This window comes from Limanda limanda, chromosome 20 (genome assembly GCF_963576545.1).
Source record: "Limanda limanda chromosome 20, fLimLim1.1, whole genome shotgun sequence".
Classification (NCBI taxonomy): domain Eukaryota; kingdom Metazoa; phylum Chordata; class Actinopteri; order Pleuronectiformes; family Pleuronectidae; genus Limanda; species Limanda limanda.
The window spans coordinates 21,779,864-21,801,105 of record NC_083655.1 but is presented as its reverse complement, the minus strand read 5'-3'; the positions used below and the strand labels follow the sequence as shown (position 1 = coordinate 21,801,105).

Below are 21,242 nucleotides of genomic sequence, written 5' to 3'. Positions count from 1 at the left end.
GACCTGAGTGACATTACTGCTCTGACAGTATGCCTCATAGTGCATACTTTAGAAGATTAAATAATGTTTAACCACAGCTTTTTCATATAAAATGTGCCTGTTTTGCTATATTAAATGTGTTGGAGATGCACCATTTTTTTTTTTAATTAGTTATTTGCACTGCAGTTTCCTTTTCGGGTTTTCAGCTTTTCCTTAAAGGTCCAGTGTGTAAGATTTAGATGAAAGGGATCTATTGACAGAGAGTTAATATAAAATAATCCTAGTGTTGTTTTCAAGAGTATGTTTCATCTAAATTATACAAATTGTTGTTTTATTTATCGTAAAATGAGCCCTTTATATTGAAATACTTTATATTTACATCTATGGAGGCCACCATGTTTCTTGAAGTAGCCCAGACTGGACGAACTAAACACCCTTTGAGTTTTTATGAAAACTGAAGGTTACCACCATTTCTCTTTCACGTGTGGAGGGTGAGGGGAGTTCAGCTGCAACATGACACTTCACCACTTTATGTCACTAAATTCTACTCACTGCATCTTCAAATAACTATTCAACCTGTAACAGAGAGAAACCTGTAAATCCAGAGTGCATTGAGCGTCTAACCATCTTATTCTGGCAATTATACTAACAGTTTTTTTTATTTCTTATTTAAATAACGGAAGCAAATTACTTCCTATGTATTAGAGAGTATACCATGGTTAGACCATGCCCTTTAAATGAAAAGTCACAAATAATGACAAATGTAAAAAGTATTTATTCAAATTAATTACAACAAACATATAATTTCATTCTGTATTTGTGTATACTTTGTGTAATAGATTTTTTAAACTATTCTTCCCAGGAAAACTGATTTGGGGTATTTGTCCAGCATAGAAGACCACTGCACAAAGAAATAGTCTGATATTGGGTACAGGATCTTCCCCGTGAGTGACAGTGTGTGCACCCGGCAAATACTTTCAACATAAACTATAAGAACTTTCTTCATTCCCAGAATTCCAAGCAGGAGTCCTGCCACACACAAGGGGATGCAAGTCCCTGGACCGTTACACAGCACCTGAAACAACAAATAGAGAGAGAGAGAGAGAGAGCGAGAGAGAGCGAGAGAGAGGAGGGGTTGAGCACATTTCCAGGAAGTGATATATACTCCATTTTGCATAAGCTATATAGAAAGTGGTGTCCGTGCTGATATGGGGCTCTGTGACAGAACTCATATTTTTATAGCTGCTTTCAGACATGCAATGAACTCTGGATAATGTCCGGAGGGAGGAGCTTTATGTAAGAACGCAAATTAGTGAGTCTGAGTGAGAGTCTCCGGAACAAGAATCTCCTGCTGCATAGTTGATGTGTGAGAGGCAACCTCCGCAGAAAGTCCAGACCAAAATCTCTGGACCTCCTTCACAGGTCCTGACCGAAAACAGCTTATGTTGACCTACCTCAGTAGGTAGAGAGGGTAGTCCGCTAACCAGTGGTGGTTCAATACCCGGCACCTCCCCTAAATTGTCCCAAACTTGAACTGCTCTTCGAATGTAGCCTATTTACATGCTAGCTGAAAAAAGACACTGGGGTTTGGAGAGATATGTGGTGTGCTTGAAGGTAAACATCACTGAGTTGAACTGCTCCTCAACATTCAGGTTGGAGAAGCTGGCATTAAAAGGCAGCAGTGACTGCAGCTGAGTGAGACTCGAAGACAAAGGGGGAGGGTGCTGAGATGAATAAGTGGCCTCAGGGCTGAAGGGGGGCTGCGGGTGTTGGGTTTACAGGAAACCAGGCTGAGCTGCTCTGTAGTCTGGAGAAGTCATCATACAACTCCAGAGTACAGACAAATCAGACATGTACCCTGCACACTGCACATTTAAAAGTATAGAACAGCGAATCCGCATTCACAAGATGAATTGTTCAGGTCATAGCTAATGTAAGCATTAAGATTATAAATTTTCACTTGTGAACTACACAAATACTGTGGTCAGTGCAGTAAATAATACTAAAATTTATTTCAGTATTACATGAACAACAGCGGATTTTCCCACTTGATCTTAAGCTCTCTCTGGCAGCCATAAATAGCATTGTGGCAATGGAAATCTTATTTCCAGGCACTGGACTTGCACACGCTCACACACAGTAATCTGGTAATTGTCGACTTTCTTCCAGTAACCTCACTTCTTGCATCATAAAAATGAGAAACCCAGTCAACATGGTTAGATTTCTGGTATTCACCTGGATTATTTAGGGGCTTTACAGGGACAATGCTGTTGTGACAATAGCACAAAAACATCTTTATATTCAGGGAAGAAAAAGTTATTGAGGTTGTAGAAAAACTCACAGAAGTTAAAATATGCCACCCTTGGTGGTTGGCCTGGCATATGTGGTCAGTGGTAAGTGTTTTACATCAACTGAGTTTCGAAGTTTGTCTGTTGTTTGGTGATGTCAGTGTGACACAGGCTTGATACACTTTTTGCAAGCAATTGTTATTCAATCAAATACTACATTTAACTTTAAAGCCTTTTGTTACTTCAATTTTGCTCACCTAAACTTGGGACTTTGTCCTAAGTTGCTAAACACATCTCCATGTATATATTCAGAATGGGCAGCTGTGGCTCAGGAGATAGAGCGTGTGTCCTTCCTTAACCAGAATGTCGGCAGAATGTTCTGGTTTGATACACTGACGGCTGTGCCAGTGTAAGTGTATCAGTTCTAGAGTATACATATGCAGTTTACATTTCACGATTGCTTTTATTTATAGAGTAAACATCACTATAAAGACATTTAGCTAAATTGCCATCAAAAGATATTACATCCAGAACACCCCAAGAAACCCATCCTCAACCCATCTGAAGTAAACAATTACAGAACTGTCTATCTTTTTCCTTTTCTCTCCAAAGCACTCGAGTGAGCTATCTTTAATCAACTCTCCTCCTATCTTCACCAGAACAACCTTCTCGACCCTTCACCAGTCTGGTTTCAAGGCAGGTCACTCAACTGAGACTGCCCTCCTTGCGGTCTCTGAGCAACTTCACACTGTTAGAGCAGCCTCTCTCTCCTCTGTCCTCATCCTTCAAGACCTTTCTGCGGCATTTGACATAGTGATCCATGATTCTTATTTCCTTCCTTCAGGATCTGGGTGTCTCAGGCTCTGCTCTCTCCCTGCCTTCATCCTAACTCAAAGACCGTACCTACCGATGACTTGGAGAGGATCTGTGTCAGAACCTTGTCCACTCACTACTGGGTCCCCTCCATTTCTCTTTGTACATCAACTCTCTCTGCTCTGTCATTCACTCACATGGCTTTTCCTACCACAGCTACGCAGATGACACCCAACTAATTCTGTCTTTTACCCAGTCTGAAACACAGGTAGCAGCAAGAATCTCTGCCTGTCTGAATGGCATCTCTCAGTGGATGTCCGCAGACCACCTGAAAACCAACCTGGACAAGACCGAGCTACTTTCCCTTCAAGGCTCTCCCACCCATGACCTTACTATCACCATCGACAACGCTTTTGTAGCCCCCACCCAGACCGCAAGGAACCTGTGTGTGACACTTGACAGTCAACTCTCCCTTACCGCAAAGACTGCTGCAACAACCCGATCGTAGATACATGCTGCACAACATCAATCTGCCAATCAGCTTGCTGCTCCACTGGTCTGTGGTATACGGACTCGACCAAGGTAATTTACACCATGTTTAAAGCCTAAAAGTCCACTACTGCAAGTGGCGATGCTAGCGGACATAGCCACACGATGGTGTGTCCGAAGGTCCTTGAACGTTCCCCCGTAGGAAGATATCAACGGACATTTAAGCTAAAAACATTGTGTAAATGATGCCGTTTCGAGCAGTACGGAGGCATGTTGTGTTTTTTCTGTTGTGTTATTACGTCTGAAGTATAGGCTGCCGGTTACTTCAATTGTATTGGATTCAGTTGCATCAAAGTTTACCCCTGAGACTCCAGAAGTGTTTTGTGGACACTTTCACCCACTCCTTCATCGGCATAGGGGTGAGTAGATAATGAGTGAATTTAAAAAAAAATTCCGGTGAACTATCCCTTTAAGTCTGGCTGGAACATTTCTGGCCTTTCTGATAAATCCCTGGCTTTGTTTCCAACTAGCCATAAATAAAGCTGGACAGACACTTCACTGACTAAAGTGAGTGTTGTAGACCACAGAGTTGTTACTGTAATTTGCCTTCACCCAGATCATTTTGGCTCTACTCTCACGTCAACACTACTCACTGGAAATGATGCTTTCAGTGCATTTAAAAACTGCCCCCAATATCTTTATTGGAATTGCCTGAGTAACAGCGAGGTTTCAATTACCACCATAGATATCTTAGAATTTTTTTTTGTTTATTACTATGGGGCCAGGCGGGTAATCCAGAGGCTTTTCCCTGTCCCTCACACATACAGTATGGTGATTGGCTATAGTTGTCGACAACTCATCTAGATATTTAGACTGGGAGTCTGCATCAAGTTCACAAAGAGCAATAGATTTGGCAAAAATAAAACTATATCATCATAACAAATACAAATACTGCAACATAAAATTATGTATGAAATAACTCATGCTGCCTGTGAACAGGAAGAAATTGTTCAACCTATAGTAACAGCATTGAATTCAGGAGAAATGTGAAAGAGCAGCATTACTTTGATGTTTTGGCTGGCTTCAGCGTGTCATCTCCTCTCAGGCCATCTCTGAGGTGTTTGATCTGATGGATGGCTGGTTTGCACAGCTGCACAACACAAACACCTGCCTGTGAACGTGTCATTTTCTGCCTCCATTTCTGAGAGCAGCTGTGAGGTTTTACTTACAGGCTCCATTTAAACAAATAATGACAGCGTCTGAACCTTATCTTCTGTATGTCTGTCAGTTCAGCCTGGTGTGTTTTTTTATTTATGTTGATCCTTGCCCATTTAGATTTACAATGTGTTATGTGAATGTCTGTCTACCAGGCTTACTTGGACTTTATGATGAAAGGACAATATGTGGATTCTACATGAAGGCAGAGGAGTTGAACAATGCCAGCATAACAAAACAAACAAATACAATTCAATTTGCAGCAGAGGAAAACAAAGGGTCTAAAAAAGGTTCGTGAATGAGAGATTTCTGTTATGGCTTTTTAAAAAGGAACATTCTTATTTTTTAGTTGACCTTTGTCTGTTTGACTGTTACATGAAAACTACAAACCCATGTTATTGAAACCTGGTAGTCAGAATTTTTTCTTAACTTAACATTTTGTGATTTATTCATGCTCTGTTAAGTCACTCTATGTATGTTCCAACATGTACAGAACTAACAGGCAGCCTTTTTCCAACTCTTTCTCGCATTCAGACAATTTTTCTCACTGTACATTGACTTCACCCAATATTTCCAAAATGAAAATGATTGTGGAACAGATGATATCTAACGATCTATAAGTGGAAGAAATTTGGTCTGGTTATCAATTTTGTGAACAAAGGGCTTTACATACTCTGGTGACGTCAAAGACGTCTGAGAGACTTGCTGCTGCGTCACTGACTGCTGGCAGACATCTAGCAGTTTAAACATATGGACCTGTCACTGAGTCCAAATCCAGAAGTTTGACCCTTATGTGACTGGCAATGAATGCAGTGACCAGCTCTAGCCAATGTGTGAGGGCAATCCCACACAAGAATGGATTTCCCCTGTTACAAAAGATAATCCTGAGGAGATATTGTTCTGATTCTGATGTCACACCTTGTTAAAGCCCTATGAGACAAATTGTGATTTGTGAATATGGGCTATACAAATAAAAATGATTTGATTAACAACAATAATATTTTAAACATCTAAGGTAAACTTGTCACAAGAAACAGAAATAATTCATATATATCAGGTTAAAAAAAAAAAAAAAAAATCTATGCCACACACTTCGAAGACACTGACGAAGATGTCAAGAGAGCGTTTGGTGATGTTGTGAACGTATCGGACCAGAGAATCTCCTGCTGCGTCGTTCATGTGTGAACGGCAAACTCAGTAATAAAATCCAATCCTAGTTCTGCTGACATCCTCTGGAGTTCATGTCTAAGACGGCTTTTGATGTCGACTGCTTGCTGGGAGAAACGTGTTTTATTCGCGAGGCTCAGAAATGCTATACTCCCCATAATCCTCAGTTGTGTAATAGTGAGGTAGTTGTATGTTAAGTTGACTTTTAGTCAACCTAGATAAGAGTTTTTTGTAAAATCATGCTAACTCACAGACAAATAAACAGAAACAAACAAAGTAGTATATAGGAATTGCATGTCCTGGGACTCTTTTGGTGTGTGTTGTGTTACCATGACAACATCTAGTTTGGAGCGCGGACACATTCTTGTTGGGGATTGCTGCTGGTCAAAGATCTTGTAATTTGTGTGATGTAGTGAGCAAACCACAACAAATTAAAGACTCATGATTAGAAGACAAAAAAAAGTTGTGCAGTGTGAACAGTGCAGAAACTGATTGACCATGAAATCATGGCGTGTAGTGTATGAAGCGTTAGTTGTTTTCAATTGAATAATAAATGACATTCTGCACTGATCAAATGTTCTGGTTCAAAATTAGATACTGCTAAATATGTTGTGGGAATGGGGGCATCTGTTAGAAGCCCATCAATTAATGAGACAGATGCTGCATAACTCAATGAGCATGATCGCGTTGTGCAACATAAGTTACCGGTAAATGTCAGCATTGTGTGTTTCATGAGGAGGAATTGCTGTGTTTATATCTGTGTGCAATATAGCTACATAGTCTGCGTATAGCTACAAGTGCAAGATGGTGCTGGATGTCATTGTAGAGGTACATTTCTGTGTGGCAGGTACGGTCACAGCTACTGACTGATGTGTCCACTTACTATGTCAGGTCTGAGTCTGAACACCAGAGGGAGGGAGTACTGCAGGGCATTCAGGGTACTGCCAACTGAGGAACTCCAAGATTGATGCACCTCCCGGCTCCGTGGGATCCGACTGATGGTGAACTGTGGAACAAGAGCAGGTTTCTATCACCTGTCTCAGACACATGATCATTTGAATTGCACAACAGAAATACAGTACTCATCACACATCTCTTATGTATTTGGTTAAAACTCTCACATCTCACCAACACACAAATAAACCAATCATGGACTTTTCCAATGATTCTGTCATTTTAACTACACTGCTAAACAATAACGGTTCAGTCCACCTCTAATCACACAAAATCTGTTCTTATTTACATTTTGTGTTATCTCGCCATGTAGATAATTCATTTTGGGGAGATTTCCGCCTCAAGACAAATACAATGGATATGGATGAAGTTTTCCTTGTGGTGCTCACGGCACTAAAAATACAACATATAAAAGAGTAGAGTAAGAGTAAAAATGCACTGTTATCTTTTTAATAAAGGTTATATGCTAAAGTAAAAAAATATTATTGTGGGTAACCGAGTTACCTACTAAACAAAAATACTATGTTTGCACAAAGCACAGGAAATGATAAGTCATCTTACTAATTAGTAAATCAAGAGAAAATTTGACATTTAAGTAAATTTGTATGCATCTAAATGCCTCTAGATAATAATGACTAGTTGCAACGATAAACACACCTGGAATTGGAAATCTGGATCCCTCTAATATCAATACACAACCATCAAAATCAAAAAAAGGTTCTAATGATTTTTTCTGCATTGAATGTCATTGATTTTTGTGGCTGACTGGATTTTATTAATTTTCTGGCATGTGATTTCTTAGGTATTTTAATTTTGTAACATAAATGTGTCTGATATTTGTACATCTTTAGTTTTTTGCTTATTTTCACCTAAATGTGTATATCATGCCACTAAAAACTTCAATTCATGTAACCCCAAATGTATGTTATGTGATATGATTCAGTACAGTTTCTTTCCTCACTGCGATGCTAAAACAACATATGAGAAGTGTACTTGTGCCACCTACTGGTGAACAATTACACTCGTCAACTGACAAGATCTACGATGAAAGATGTGGTTAACCAACCAGCCCACTAAGTGTGATAAAGATCTCAAAGCAGTACATTGTTCAAGATACATCTCAATAAGTAAAAGCACAAATGCAACACACCAAAATATAAAAAACTAATCAGGAAACAGAGTTAAAAGCTGGAAGAACTAAGACCAGATCACAAGTGGCTTTCGTGGGATTTACTGTTCTTAACATTATCAATTCCAAGCATAGACTGATTCCAAGACAACTTCTTATCCAATATTTTGTAGGTCCCAGCTTCTAAGTTCTACCTTTTTCCACTATTTTGTGATGTAAATTGATATTTTGGTAATTGTATCAGTGAGAAAAGAGAAAATTCTTCCAATCAAATAATTTATCACATAATTAAAATGTATTTACTTGTTTATTTTAATACAGAAAATAATATCACTACCATAACTGTGTAGTTTCGTGAAAAATCCCAAAAGGTGTCTGCTCGGGAAGCAATTGATTACAGACAGACATACACACTGATCAGTATATCCTCCACTTTTATGCTGGAGGAATGAAAAAGGACCTGGTGCCTTAATTCGATTTTTGGGCATATTTGCCATAGTAAAGTCGTTTGATGAAATGATGTGACTGAGCAATGACCTCAAATTAGCTAATGCCTACAATATAAATATAATATCTGTTACCTGATGATAGTAATATCCAGTGACGATGATGTCTAATTATTCAATGATTGAATTGTTTAAGCAGCTTTTAACCACATTTCATTCAGACTCTGAAGCTGCAAACAGAGCTGCAGTTAACTGAAACTCAGGAGGCTCTCACATTTGCGTACACGCACACGCACACAGTGCTTGTCATAAATAAGCTTCCAGGCGTTGTGTTTGGAACCAATTCATGTTATAGACAAGGTTTGAACAAAATCTGAGACAGTGCTGCCATCTGATACAACATGGTAAGCGCAGAACATAGCCAGCTGTGTACCTGTGATCCAGAGTCCGAATGTGTAGAGCTCTCAAATGAGCAGATTTTCTCCTCACTCATCTGGTCAGTGTTAGCAATGACATAGTGTCGGGGTGTGTAGGCTGCAGACAGGCTCTCCATCAGCCGCAGGATCTCTGTGGTGTGACCACCTGGAAAACACACAGGACACCCTGTGGTGTACACTATGAAGATGAACCTGAAGTACAGCAATGTCAGCCTATGAGGCAGTAGCGTCGTGACTGGACCATTAAGATTGAGATTCTCTCGAGGCTGAGAGGGAGCAACTCTCCACAGCCAGATCCTAATGTCTGGTAGACACAGTGGAGCTTCATGTTTAGAATGTGTTATTTGCTCTAGTTTATGGAAACGTATTATTGACTTGAGAGCAAAGGGGAAGGAAGAAATATTGAATAACCACTGAAGAGCTCTAGTTTACCCCCCCATGCTCCCCGATGTTTTGGTACACTCCACAGTGCGTACGGTTGATGTTGTTAGCATTGTTGCTAAGGAAGTCCGCTAATGGCAGAACATGAAAACATGAAGTGTACATTAGAGCGTTAGAATCTAGCGGTAAATGACCTGACTCACAAGAATATTACTGTTTCGCTTGATCTAAACTGATAACATGTGTCTAGATTAATGTCATGAGCGTTACCTGATCCTGCAACGACGAGAACAGCAATCGGACCTTTGCTTCCAGGTTTCAGCTTTGATCCAGTCTTCACAACTATATATAACCGGAGAATCAAAAACACACATATGATTAAAATAGCAAAGGCAGCGCCTTCCATGTACATTATGGCGGATGCGTAAGAGCAACTCAGACACTGTGCTTTGACTGGATATAGATCTCAGAGTTCAGGCACATTTTCCTGCTCAGCTTTGTACAAATCCCTCCGCCTTCACCAGCACACTGCCCCCAGTTGTTCGTGGAGTGGAATTGCAATGTTTCTATTTACACTCCTGACACACAACGTGTTGAGGTTGCCGTGTTACGGCCCTTTGACATAAATTACTACCTACTCTGTACATAAACACATACACACACATACATAATATGTTTGTTTTATATACACACACACACACTGTTTTTGAGGTTGGAGCTGACAGAGAGGCTGTGGCTACTCAGATTATCACTTATTTTAACTGTGGTAAAGCAGAGAACCATTTCAGGATGAACTCGGGGGAAACCCTGAGAGCACATACCCCAGCCAAGGCTGATTCCCTGCAAGACGATGTCTTAAAGTGAGTAAAAAAGTTGATGAATTCTACCTTGGCCTGTACTCAACCATTTCAAGTTTGAATAAAATAGGTCATCATGCTAACGGACAGACAAACGGCAATGAAAACTTAAGCTCCATAACATAAGCTCCAAAATAGAACATTTTTTACTGCATGTGAATTGTCTAGATTTAAGTTATCTTTGTCATTTTAGTTATGTTAATGAAATTGTTCAGATTATTTATGTATTTTATTTTGGTCTGAGAATTGCATTTGTTTTCAGAGGAAAGCTGTTGTCTCCGACAGCTCATGAACGCAGCATGTGTTGAGACGCGGAGGCTGAGCAGCATCAGGAGCAGGGGGATGGACAGAGAACTACATTAGCTTCTGCATGACTGACAGGTGGGTCACACAGTGTGTGTAGACTCGGTGTGGACGGTCAATGTGTTTCCATCATCTCGCTGTGTTGTGCGGCTCCACAGTGGAACAGCAGCGACCGTGCTGCAGGGCTACAGGTGCACAGACGACCGTGTCCTTCACAAGAACACAAGGTCTCTGCAGACAGAAGGTCAGTGTGACGAGACGCAACGTCTCCTGGTGGACGTATGACCTCTGATCGCCGTCTAGCGAGCTGCTGCAGCACCTGATGGTAGCCAGTATAGGACGACCAGGACACACACACACACACAGGCAAACACAGGCACACACACACACACACACACACACACACACACACACACACTTTTTTTATATTTGCAATCCATCACGAATAGAAGGCATTTATTATTTAAAATAATGCTGATCAGATTAAGTCGGGTTGAGCAGGACACACATTGGCTGGTAAAGTGTAAAGTTCTCTTGAGATTATATAAATGCACCGCTTTATGATTTCTGCCAAAGTCTAACATCAATCGGTTCAGAAGTGCGAAGAATAACTGTAGCCAATATCATAACAACCATTGTAGAGTTATGGTATCATCATTACACCCACTTGGAAGCTAGTGACCTAAACTAATGCATATCTTCCATCCTGTGATGTGTGTAGGATATCAAGAAAATATTCCTGAGAAAAACATAACAATGTTGCTGAAATTCCCTTTTGCGCTTACCTCCTTTAGCCATACTGAAATCCTCCTTAGCCGAAAACCATTGAGGAAGTGACAGGGAGGAAGGATGGACTCTATCTCTATGATGGGTGGAAGCAGGAGCCACATGTTCCTCACAGCCTCCTCCTCTCAACACATCCATCACGCCCAGGCCTGTTTCCTGCCCAACGGCATTAAGAATGGAGTTGGAGATACTGGCACGACTTGTGTGTCTACCCAGCCTACAGTGGCCATCCTGGGCTCAGGTGACTTCTCCAAGAGCCTTACCATCCGCTTGCTGCGTCGGGGTTTCCATGTGGTGGTGGGCAGTCGCCATCCCAAACTGGCAGCACAGTCATTTCCCCATGTGGTGGATGTGACGCACCATGAAGACGCTGTGGGAAAAGCCAGTGTCGTGTTCCTGGCAATCCGCCGGGAGCATTATGCTGTCCTGTGGGACCTTAAACATCTACTGGAAGGTACCAACACACACTCAGAACACAAGCATCTATTTAAAGACACCTCTTCACAGTCGAGTGATGAGTCTTTCAATTGCATTATCCCCTAACATTTTACTTCAGTAAAAGTAAACCTGATGCTTATTTGTGATGGAAATGCTAACTGAAACTCATTCAAAAGATACATGCTAAATGGATGTTACAATATTATATAGCACTGAAGCATAGCATATGCTATGATGAGTTGGAGCTGTATTAATTATTATCTACTAACAATGATGAATCGAGCTATATGAAGAAAGTTAGTGATTTTGTTTTTGTTTATCTTCATGCAACACTGACCATGTGTGCACCATTTTGGACACATCATTCCTCCTGTCTGCGTTGGTTGTAAAGTCCCCAACAGGATTCTAATGTCAGAAACTGGAGGGCAGCTATCAAACTTTAGTCTCTGTAAACCTTTATAACTTAATTTCTACTGATTATGACGTGATGCTTTATGAAAGCATCACGTCATAATCAGTAGAAATTAAGTATTTGTACTTGAAGTGAGTATAGTAGGCTACTAAAACTGGCTTGAAAATATTTCAAAGTGTATTGTGTTGTCAGTAAGGAAATTATGTGGTTTTATATTTGTTTTTCAATACACTACATTTTTATTGGGTCATGGTGGAGATAGAATATGTAAACTCACACACACACATTAGGTTTCATGATTAAACAATTTAAAATCATTACATCTCCTACAAAAGTTAAAACTACAGTGTGACTGCCTTCAGGGACACGTCCAAGCCTCTATGGTCCAAGCACGTGGGGCTATAAACAGTGGACGGACACAGACTCTTCTCACTTTTGTTTTAACTTCACATTGCTTTTTCTACTATTATACACTTAGTTAGTTCTTGTCGTCTTCCTATTTAAAGGTCTCACCGTCTCACCGGTTTTATCTATAGATTTACTTTGTCCTACCCGCAAGTAACTTCCCTGCGCAATATTTACTTTTTTATCAACAGCCAGCTGATCAGAAGAATACTGCATCAAATGCTCTTTTTGTCTAAATATTTATAAATAACTTCATTGCAACTTTGTTTAAATAGTAGGGGGAGATTTTGTGTCGTACGACCAACCCCAGTTACTCCTGGAGTTTGAATGACAAAGTTGAGTATAGAACTTAAACTTAAAATACACCTGTGCATTGATTTTTGTGCAGATCGGTCAATGTGAACACGTTCCGGGGGTCTCGGGGGGCACAGTTAAGCCATTTTGCAACGCCCATTGAAAATTCCTCCAGAATACGTAAATTTTCACCACTTTCTAACTTTCTGCAAATTTTGGTAAGAATTTGAGCCCTCAAAAAGCCAATTCATTTGCCTGACTAATAATAATAATAATAATAATAATAATAATAATAATAATAATAATAATAATAATAATGAAAATAATAATAATAATAATCCTTACAATTTCAATAGGGCCTCATCTGACCTTTGATGTCAGTGCTCGGGCCCTAATTAATCAGCGCCAGTTCCAATAGCAAACCGTCAGCATGCCTGGCTCCATCAGTCTCATTCAGAGACCCATGTGCTCTAGGAGAGAGAGAGAGCCAGCAGCAGACAAGGCCTCAACCTGAACAACTGAGACCACTGGCAAACCTTGCTGCTGAACAACTGATGTTGTCTCAATGACAGACCACCTGGACCCGAGGTGAGGTCACCAGCCACCGGGCCACAGTCTGGCCGAGAAGGTCCTGAGCACAGTGGCACTCATTCAAGTAGGCTTGGTCCAATCTTGGATTTGATTCTGCTATTAATTAATGGGTTGATGTCGTTACCAGAATTTTAATCTCTAAATCTACCTTTATAGGTTAATTCACTTATTCATTAGTTTGCCGTCAATCTGATCACAGCACAACACAATTAATCTGCCATGATCCCTCAAATTACAACCTTTTTATTGTATTGCTTTGAATCATATTGCATTTATTCCGTTTTGCATATTCTTGAGTTATCCTCTAAACTTTTCCCTACCTAGTAGACATTATTCAATAAATCTTAATTTTTATATGGTGGTTGCCTTTGTGTTCTTGTGAAGTCCAGAATGGAAATCCATTGAATTGAGAATTCATGACTTCTGGTTTGAGACTGATTAATTCATTAAATTACATAAATTCGCTGCAAAAGGAGCCTCTGTCCCTCATTTTCAAATTGATGAGTTTAAATTCATAATAATACTGCAACCTGTATTGTTTCATTTATTTTTTGCATTTATTTTTTTACTGTGATCTATTCTTTACGGCACAGAAATGGAAGGAGGGGATGTCTAGTATATCCCTTTTTGCTGTATTATGTGTATTTATTTAAATTAGGATACTATCTCTTTTCATTTGTTTCCTTTTATCTTCTATATGGAAACAAGGGTTGATGTCCTGTTGATGTTTTGTATTCTAACAATAACAAATTGTTGTCGTAATTATAGATACAAATTACATATTTAATGTCATTAATGACAGAATCATGTGTTTTGCATTAATGTCTTGCAGGAAAGTACCTGGTAGATGTGAGTAATAACAGGAGGGTGAACCAGTATCCAGAGTCGAATGCTGAATATCTGGCTTCACTGCTGCAGGACTCTATAGTAGTCAAAGGCTTCAACGTCATCTCAGCATGGGCCATGCAGCAGAGCTGCCCCAAAGATGCCAGCACACAGGTACAAAAGTCCACACATTCTGTTCTTTGAAGTCAACAACAAACTTATCACAAAGGTTCACATACAAGCTTATTGCGTTGATTTCACCATAAGCATCTATTAATGGAATTCAGTAACACTGAGTTGGATCAGTCACTCAAGTCACATTATTCTGGGCCTTCATTCACACAATACCAGGTGATCTCTCAGCACTATACCTACACTCGGCTCTGTACCTGGTATCAATGTCTGTCTCTAGTGAACACAAGTAGCCAGGTCTAAGTTCTGGTGTGAACAAACCCAAGACACACAGAGAACACATTTGAGATCCAATAACATTCAGAGGTGGTAGAAACATGTAGCAGATTATTTTAGCCTTTCTTCGCCTCTCAGTGTCTCAAATACAATAGTTTATTATACCTTCTATCACAAGATTAACACTGATGGACTTTCATTGGCAAATTAATAAATCTTATTTCATTGTAAAGCTATGCACAGTGCATCTCATACATATATTCATGCATACACTTACTCACATTTACAATGGACATGTGTATAGTCTGGATAAAAAGAGAATAATTTGGTCTTTGGTCAAGTGCCTTGAGATAAATTAAATTATGATTTGGCGCTATACAAAAAAAATCTCTAGTTTTCCACTAACTTCTAGGACAGTGATGGCTGCAAGACAGGATCAAGGGCACAGGACAAGAGAGTAAATTATCCGTCTGTGAAAACCAGTCACATGATAATACCGATTTTTCATTTAAACTCCAGAAGAAAACAAGTAGACAAACTGGAGAAATAAATTGGATTATTTTGTCAAAGTTCTATTCCAAAAGAAATGTGGATCATCATACTCAGGTCAAATGCATTTTGTTTCAGTATAATGTGATAAGGCTCACTGCAAGATCTGTGTTTTCTCGCATGATGACAAATCGGACACTTTCAATCTCTTCTAATTTTGGCACAGATTACACAATGCAGAACACTCATAAAAATAGAGCTCCTGGCTGTAAAATAAATCCTGAAATAATCCCCCAACAAGTCGACTGTCTTTATCCATGGTTTGTATTATAAAAGTCTGGAACAACAACTTAAGTCCTGCCATGAAGACGCTTCTTAGAGGGTCAGGTTAACAGTACATTGGATGGTGAAGAATTTTATGGTGGACCAATGATTTCAGAAATAATATTGCAGAAGAAAAGATAATTTGTACGATTTCTGTTATTGTTATTTCATATGTACATACCTGGGAGGTTTTTAGAGGAAATATTCTCTATTTATGTCTTTATCAATCAATTAATATTTAGTTTCTCAGAACTTTCTGACCTCCCTACCTTGCCTGTGCTCTTAGACCACATTGGTTCCCACTAACGACAATCTGATTTAATTCTTAAAACAACTGACAGATATATAGTTTACATTGTCACAGTAAAAATGTACAGGACCTGTTTCCTAAAATAGCTAGTTGATGTACTTTGTAATCTGTTCATCACATGATCTGTTCTTCGCTACTCTCCGCAGTTGGTTACTACATATGTTTGCTTTGATGAGTATTTCTGGCAGCTGTAGAGGGAATGTTTTGCTGCTATTGATAGTACAGTGCAAGTGTGAAATGAGGAGAGAGAATGGGGAAGACATGTAGCATCGGGCCAGGTGGGAACTGAATCTATACCATATACCCTAAGTCAACATACATTTCATGGTAAATATGGAGCATGTCACCCAGTGCAACACTGTGGCTCTATTAGGGGTTCAGTGGCAAAGAGAAATTAGTAATTAATAATACTCTATCTCAATGGCTTCTCCCCTCGGTCCCATACTTTCTGCTTCTCTAAACAGTCCTCTTCTCTGTAATCCTGTCTCTGTGTAGGTATTCATCTGCAGTGACTCAGTGGAGGCTCGAAGGCAAATTATGGAGTTAGCCCGCCAGCTCAACTTCCAGCCTGTGGATATGGGCGCCTTGTCTTCGTCAAGGGACATTGAGAACATGTCCATACAATTATTTCCTGGCTGGAGGGGCCCAGTCCTAGCTGCTGTGGCCCTCTCTATCTTCTTTTTTGCCTACTCTTTTGTACGAGATATCATCCACCCATATGTGAAATACAAGCAGAGCGACTTTTACAAGATCCCTATTGAGATAGTCAATCGGACACTGCCCACTGTTGCTATCACTCTTTTAGCCCTTGTGTACCTGGCAGGCCAGCTGGCTGCTGCCCACCAGCTCTACTATGGTACTAAGTACAGACATTTCCCACATTGGCTGGAGGGGTGGCTGCAGAGCCGAAAACAGTTGGGCCTCCTCAGCTTCTTTCTGGCTGCTGTCCACGTTCTCTACAGCCTATGTCTGCCCATGAGGAGATCGGAGAGATACCTGCTGCTCAACACTGCCTACCAGCAGGTCAGTATAGGACAAAGGTTACTAACAATATGTCCACATTCATACTCATAAACTTTATCTCCCACCACACAAAGCTGGCATGAAATATATAATCATTTTGAGAAATATAATTAGTTTCATTATTTCCAACTAGGACATCTAAAGATGTATTTATCTCCTGTTGGGGGTGAAGAGGATATCGCACCTTATTAAGCCCTATGAGACAAACTGATCTGGGAATATGGGCTACAAAACCAAATCTGTGTCTGGCTATATGCACTTTAGCCAGAGCTGCTGCCTACATAGACCTACATTACATACATATATGTAGCATTGACCTATTCTGCCTGCTGCAACTATATATTGATGGCCCAGGCAAGACTGGCCTGTTAAAACATACACATGAATGAGGGAGATGTAAAAATAATTACATATGAACCAATTTCAATCCAATCAAGTTATTTTTTTAAATCAAGGGTTTATGATCTAACAACCACAAGACGTTAAAGGGACCAGTGTGTTACATTAGGCTTACATGAACTGAAAAATGTGGTGCAAATAATTAATTATTGTAAGAAATTATAAAACCGTTCTCCTGTCAAGCATGGATTTGGCTTTTTCCATGATATTCAATATTGATATTTGATAGTGGATATTTGATATTTGAGATCCTTCTTCGATCTTCCTTAATACATTTGGAGACGTCCCTGTATGATATTACATTGATTAAATTTAATTTAGCCTATGCTTTTATCCAAAGCGACTTACAATATGTGCTTTCAACCATGACTGTATAAACCTAGAACAACAAGAATCAAGAAAGTACAATTTTCTTCAAGACAGTCAAACTACAAAGTGCCATATAAGTGCAACTTAAGCGCTTCCTTTTTTTAATTCAAGGTATAGTCGGAGGAGATGTGTTTTTACTTTGTGGTGGAAGATGTCTAGACCTTCTGCAAACTTCTTGTTGAGTGGTTATCTCGCAATGAGGCCATGAAGCCAATTGGCAGATGTAGAGGGGAGTGGACGGGCTGGGGTGTAAGGTTTGACCATGTCCTGGAGGTAGCCACCGGTAACCAGTGAAGGGAGCGGAGGAGCCGAGTAGTGTGTGTGAATGAGGTCAAGGTTCAGACACAGATCCTCTCCAAGTTACCCGGTAAGTGCGGTCTTTGAGGTAGGATGAGAGCAGGGAGACACCCAGATCATGTAGGGAGGAAATAAGGATCTGTTGGTTCACTGTGTCAAATGCAGCAGAAAGGTCTAGAGGGATAAGGGCAGAGGAGAGAGAGGCTGCTCCAGCAGTGTGAAGTTGCTCAAAGACAGCAAGGGGGGCAGTCTCAGTTGAGTGGCCCGCCTTGAAACCAGACTGGTGAGGCTCAAGAAGGTTGATTAAAGGGCGGCTCTGGCTGAGGGGTAGAGCGGTCGTTCTCCAACCTGAAGGTCGGTAGTTCAATCCCCAGTCTTCCCCATCTGCATGCCAAAGTGTCCTTAGGCAAGATGCTGAACCCTGATTTGGCCCTCATAGAACAACAAAAGTGCTGCTAATAGATGCACTGTATGAATGTGTGTGTGAATGGGTGAATGTAAAACTGTACTGTAAAGCGTCATCAAGACTAGAAAAGCACTATATAAATACAAAACCATTTACCATTTACTCCTTTATAATGCCAACTTTATAATGCCAACCATTAAAGAGAGTGGTAGAGAAGAGTTTTAGAAAGAAAGGGGAGAAGAGAGACAGGTCTGTAGTTCATCTGAAGATGGGTTTCTTCAGGAGATGGTTAACTCTGGCTTGACATAGTAAAGAAAATTTAAACATTCTTAATTGACCATCACTTTATCCAAATCTGCTTGAGTGCCTGAAATATTCTGCATACTCCGACATATGGCACGTCTTGTCCACATTGTAATAGATTTGGTAGTAAATATTGGTCATGTCCACACCCATATCTATGCAGCCGTGTGCTAAATTAATTGAAAATATTATGGGAATGTATATTACCGACTCCAAATATACAATGTATTGATATAAGATCTTTGAGATAGGTTCAGTTTTATTAATGAGTGTTGAGGTAGAACATTTTAGATATTTCAATGTTTCACTTCCATATTTCCTGCATTTATGTTTTAATCACATTACCACAAAACAAATTTGGTGCTGCTTCTTTTAACCCTTTAGACGTTGTTACAGGAGGTAAATAGAGTCAAAGCACCTCGTCTTTGTCCCAGTCTTTTCTAGCAGGTTGATGTTGCCATGCATTATAACAAGTGATAGGTGATAATGCCTTTGATGAATTATATCTTGAGCATCTTCTGTGTTGTCAGGTCCATGCTAAAGTGGAGAATGCGTGGAATGAGGAGGAGGTGTGGAGGGTGGAGATGTATGTTTCCTTTGGGATCATGAGTCTTGGGCTCCTGTCACTTTTGGCCATCACCTCCATTCCATCCGTCCACAGCATGCTCAACTGGAGGGAGTTCAGCTTTATACAGGTATGAACATAAAATCCAGGGGTTTTTGAAGTCTGACAGTGACCTTCCTCAGGGTGGAAAAGCTGTTAAGTGAGTGAAATGTTACCAGAGCTGCAGAATCCATGAATTCTGTTGCTTAGATCAAAATAATCACTAATGATTCTGCAGATACAGTATTTTTTCTATGATAAATGCTTATCTTCAATGAACATTAGAGATAATGATATTGTGTGACAGATTTTATGATTGAATCAGAAAATATGTGTATGATATTATAGATATAAGCCAATATTTACATACATAACTGCTGAGCATGTCAGAGAGTTGTCAAATCTGTAGTCAAACTACAATAACTTCCACTTGTTGTTTGAGCACAGGCATGCATCTGATGTACATAGAGAAGGTTATGTGAACAACAGGAATAGGGAACACTGGGTTTTCGTTACACAAGGTGAAGTTTGTCACATGGTAATATTGCAGTGTACCAGGAGTTGTGTGTCATATCAGTTGTTACATGTGCGCACCATCACACGTCTCTCTGTCTTTGCTCCAGTCCACTCTGGGCTACATTGCCCTGCTCATTGCCACCTTCCATGGCCTGCTGTTTGGCTGGAAGCGGGCCTTTGAGGAGGAGGCCTACCGTTTCTACCTGCCCCCCAGCTTCGTGGTGGCCCTGGCCCTGCCGGTGTGTGTGATACTGGGAAAGGTGGTGATTCTGCTTCCCTGTGTTGCCTGCAAGCTCCATCGGATCCGCCGGGGAATGGATAGCTGTCAGTACCAGTGCCAGCGCCTGGAGCCAGTGGGTTCAGCTGCCCATGTTTCACCTGAGAGAGTTACCATCATGTGATCACTGCAGCACATAGCTATCTGCTCCTTTACTTAGGGTTTCACACATACTGCCACATGCCATACAAACAAACACTATTTACTCATGTGATGAAAATGCAATTTGTTCTCACTTTGTTATTGTGAACAGTGTTTCCTGACATGTGAATTATGTCCTTGTGTGAATGTGTTCCAGAGGTTTGCCCAAACTGTAAAACTGAATATTATATCCTTGACATTGTCCTATCAATATGCTCCAAGAACCTGCCAATATTTCACCAACATTTTCATTCTGTCCTTTGCCAGACAGTACACTCAGATACACATTAGTCATTAATGAAAAGGGAGACCACAAGTTTTCCACATAAAGGTAACTATACTAGTTCTACTCAGTTTATGAGAGCAATAGTGTGAACAAGTCTGAGAAAGTAACCCAATGATGTCATAGGGAGGAGACAAGAGATTTAACTCATGAAATCTATGTGTCTACCAGGCAGGGATGTTTAAGGAAAAGACACTTCTGAGTCTCTCTTCTGATCGGATAACTGTTTTCTGAGTGATGTATGGGCCTGTCACATGGTATTAAACTGTAATTTAATACAACAAATGGAAACAATGGTCAATGCTAAGAAAATCAGATAAGAAGTGAATATCTTACTTTTTACAATTTTGGAACTTTTAAGACTTTAAGACTTAAGACGTTTAACTTTTAAGGAATACACATGAATAGCTGGGTTCTTCTGACTGTGTTCTCCACATGCCTATGTCATGTTTCCTCCCACCATTCTAATGCAGATCAGGTCAACAAGAAACATGAAAATGCATCAGTGTTCAGTATGTTAGTCCTGTAACAACCAGGTGACCCGACATGTATTTCTACTTGAAGGTTGACACATTTCTTTTAAGTAATGTTTTTCATTCTTACAGCCTGAAAACATTGTTCTCATTTTTACAAAGATGTTACATCAAACTGTCAAATGTTTTAAGGTATTTGTTGATTGTGCATTATCACTATGTTGTTATGGTTTTTCTGCCTTTCATGACTGTGGTACTGTACCAGTGAATATTGTGTCTATCTGTCATGTTCTAATCAATGAAATCCATGGCTTTGATTGGCAATTAATATTTGTACACACTGCAGCAGCAGTCTTAATGGTGAAGATAATGTTGTTGCCTGCAATGTAGCTTATCTGCCAGTACAATGAC

At 40.1% G+C, this 21,242-nt stretch overlaps 2 protein-coding genes across 2 annotated transcripts; one reads left to right on the top strand and one right to left on the bottom strand.

Moving 5' to 3' along the window:
* Positions 1-734: 734 nt before the first annotated feature.
* Positions 735-9,818, bottom strand: alg14 (ALG14 UDP-N-acetylglucosaminyltransferase subunit). The gene is made up of 4 exons (XM_061093792.1): positions 9,569-9,818; positions 8,914-9,062; positions 6,835-6,957; positions 735-1,054 (listed from the first exon to the last, which is right to left on the bottom strand). The coding sequence occupies exons 1-4, from the start codon at positions 9,708-9,710 to the stop codon at positions 824-826; spliced, it is 645 nt and encodes a 214-aa protein (XP_060949775.1). The 5' UTR covers positions 9,711-9,818; the 3' UTR covers positions 735-823.
* An 841-nt stretch (positions 9,819-10,659) lies between these two features.
* On the top strand, positions 10,660-20,102 carry steap2 (STEAP family member 2, metalloreductase). The gene is made up of 6 exons (XM_061094000.1): positions 10,660-10,702; positions 11,253-11,698; positions 14,217-14,383; positions 16,236-16,763; positions 19,068-19,232; positions 19,765-20,102. Exons 2-6 carry the CDS (start codon positions 11,308-11,310, stop codon positions 20,056-20,058), a joined length of 1,545 nt encoding a protein of 514 aa, XP_060949983.1. The 5' UTR covers positions 10,660-10,702; positions 11,253-11,307; the 3' UTR covers positions 20,059-20,102.
* The last annotated feature ends 1,140 nt before the right edge of the window (positions 20,103-21,242 follow it).

What these genes read in the sequence shown, in the direction of transcription:
- alg14 (XM_061093792.1), bottom strand. Translation starts at nt 9,710, where the DNA reads ATGTACATGGAAGGCGCTGCCTTTGCTATTTTAATCATATGTGTGTTT. An exon ending in ATTCGGACTCTGGATCACAG is followed by an intron (nt 6,958 to 8,913) that starts GTACACAGCTGG and finishes CTTGTTCCACAG; the next exon opens with TTCACCATCAGTCGGATCCC. An exon ending in TCAGACTCAGACCTGACATA is followed by an intron (nt 1,055 to 6,834) that starts GTAAGTGGACAC and finishes TTGTTGTTTCAG; the next exon opens with GTGCTGTGTAACGGTCCAGG.
- steap2 (XM_061094000.1), top strand. Translation starts at nt 11,308, where the DNA reads ATGGACTCTATCTCTATGATGGGTGGAAGCAGGAGCCACATGTTCCTC. An exon ending in CCTTAAACATCTACTGGAAG is followed by an intron (nt 11,699 to 14,216) that starts GTACCAACACAC and finishes AATGTCTTGCAG; the next exon opens with GAAAGTACCTGGTAGATGTG. An exon ending in CCAAAGATGCCAGCACACAG is followed by an intron (nt 14,384 to 16,235) that starts GTACAAAAGTCC and finishes GTCTCTGTGTAG; the next exon opens with GTATTCATCTGCAGTGACTC.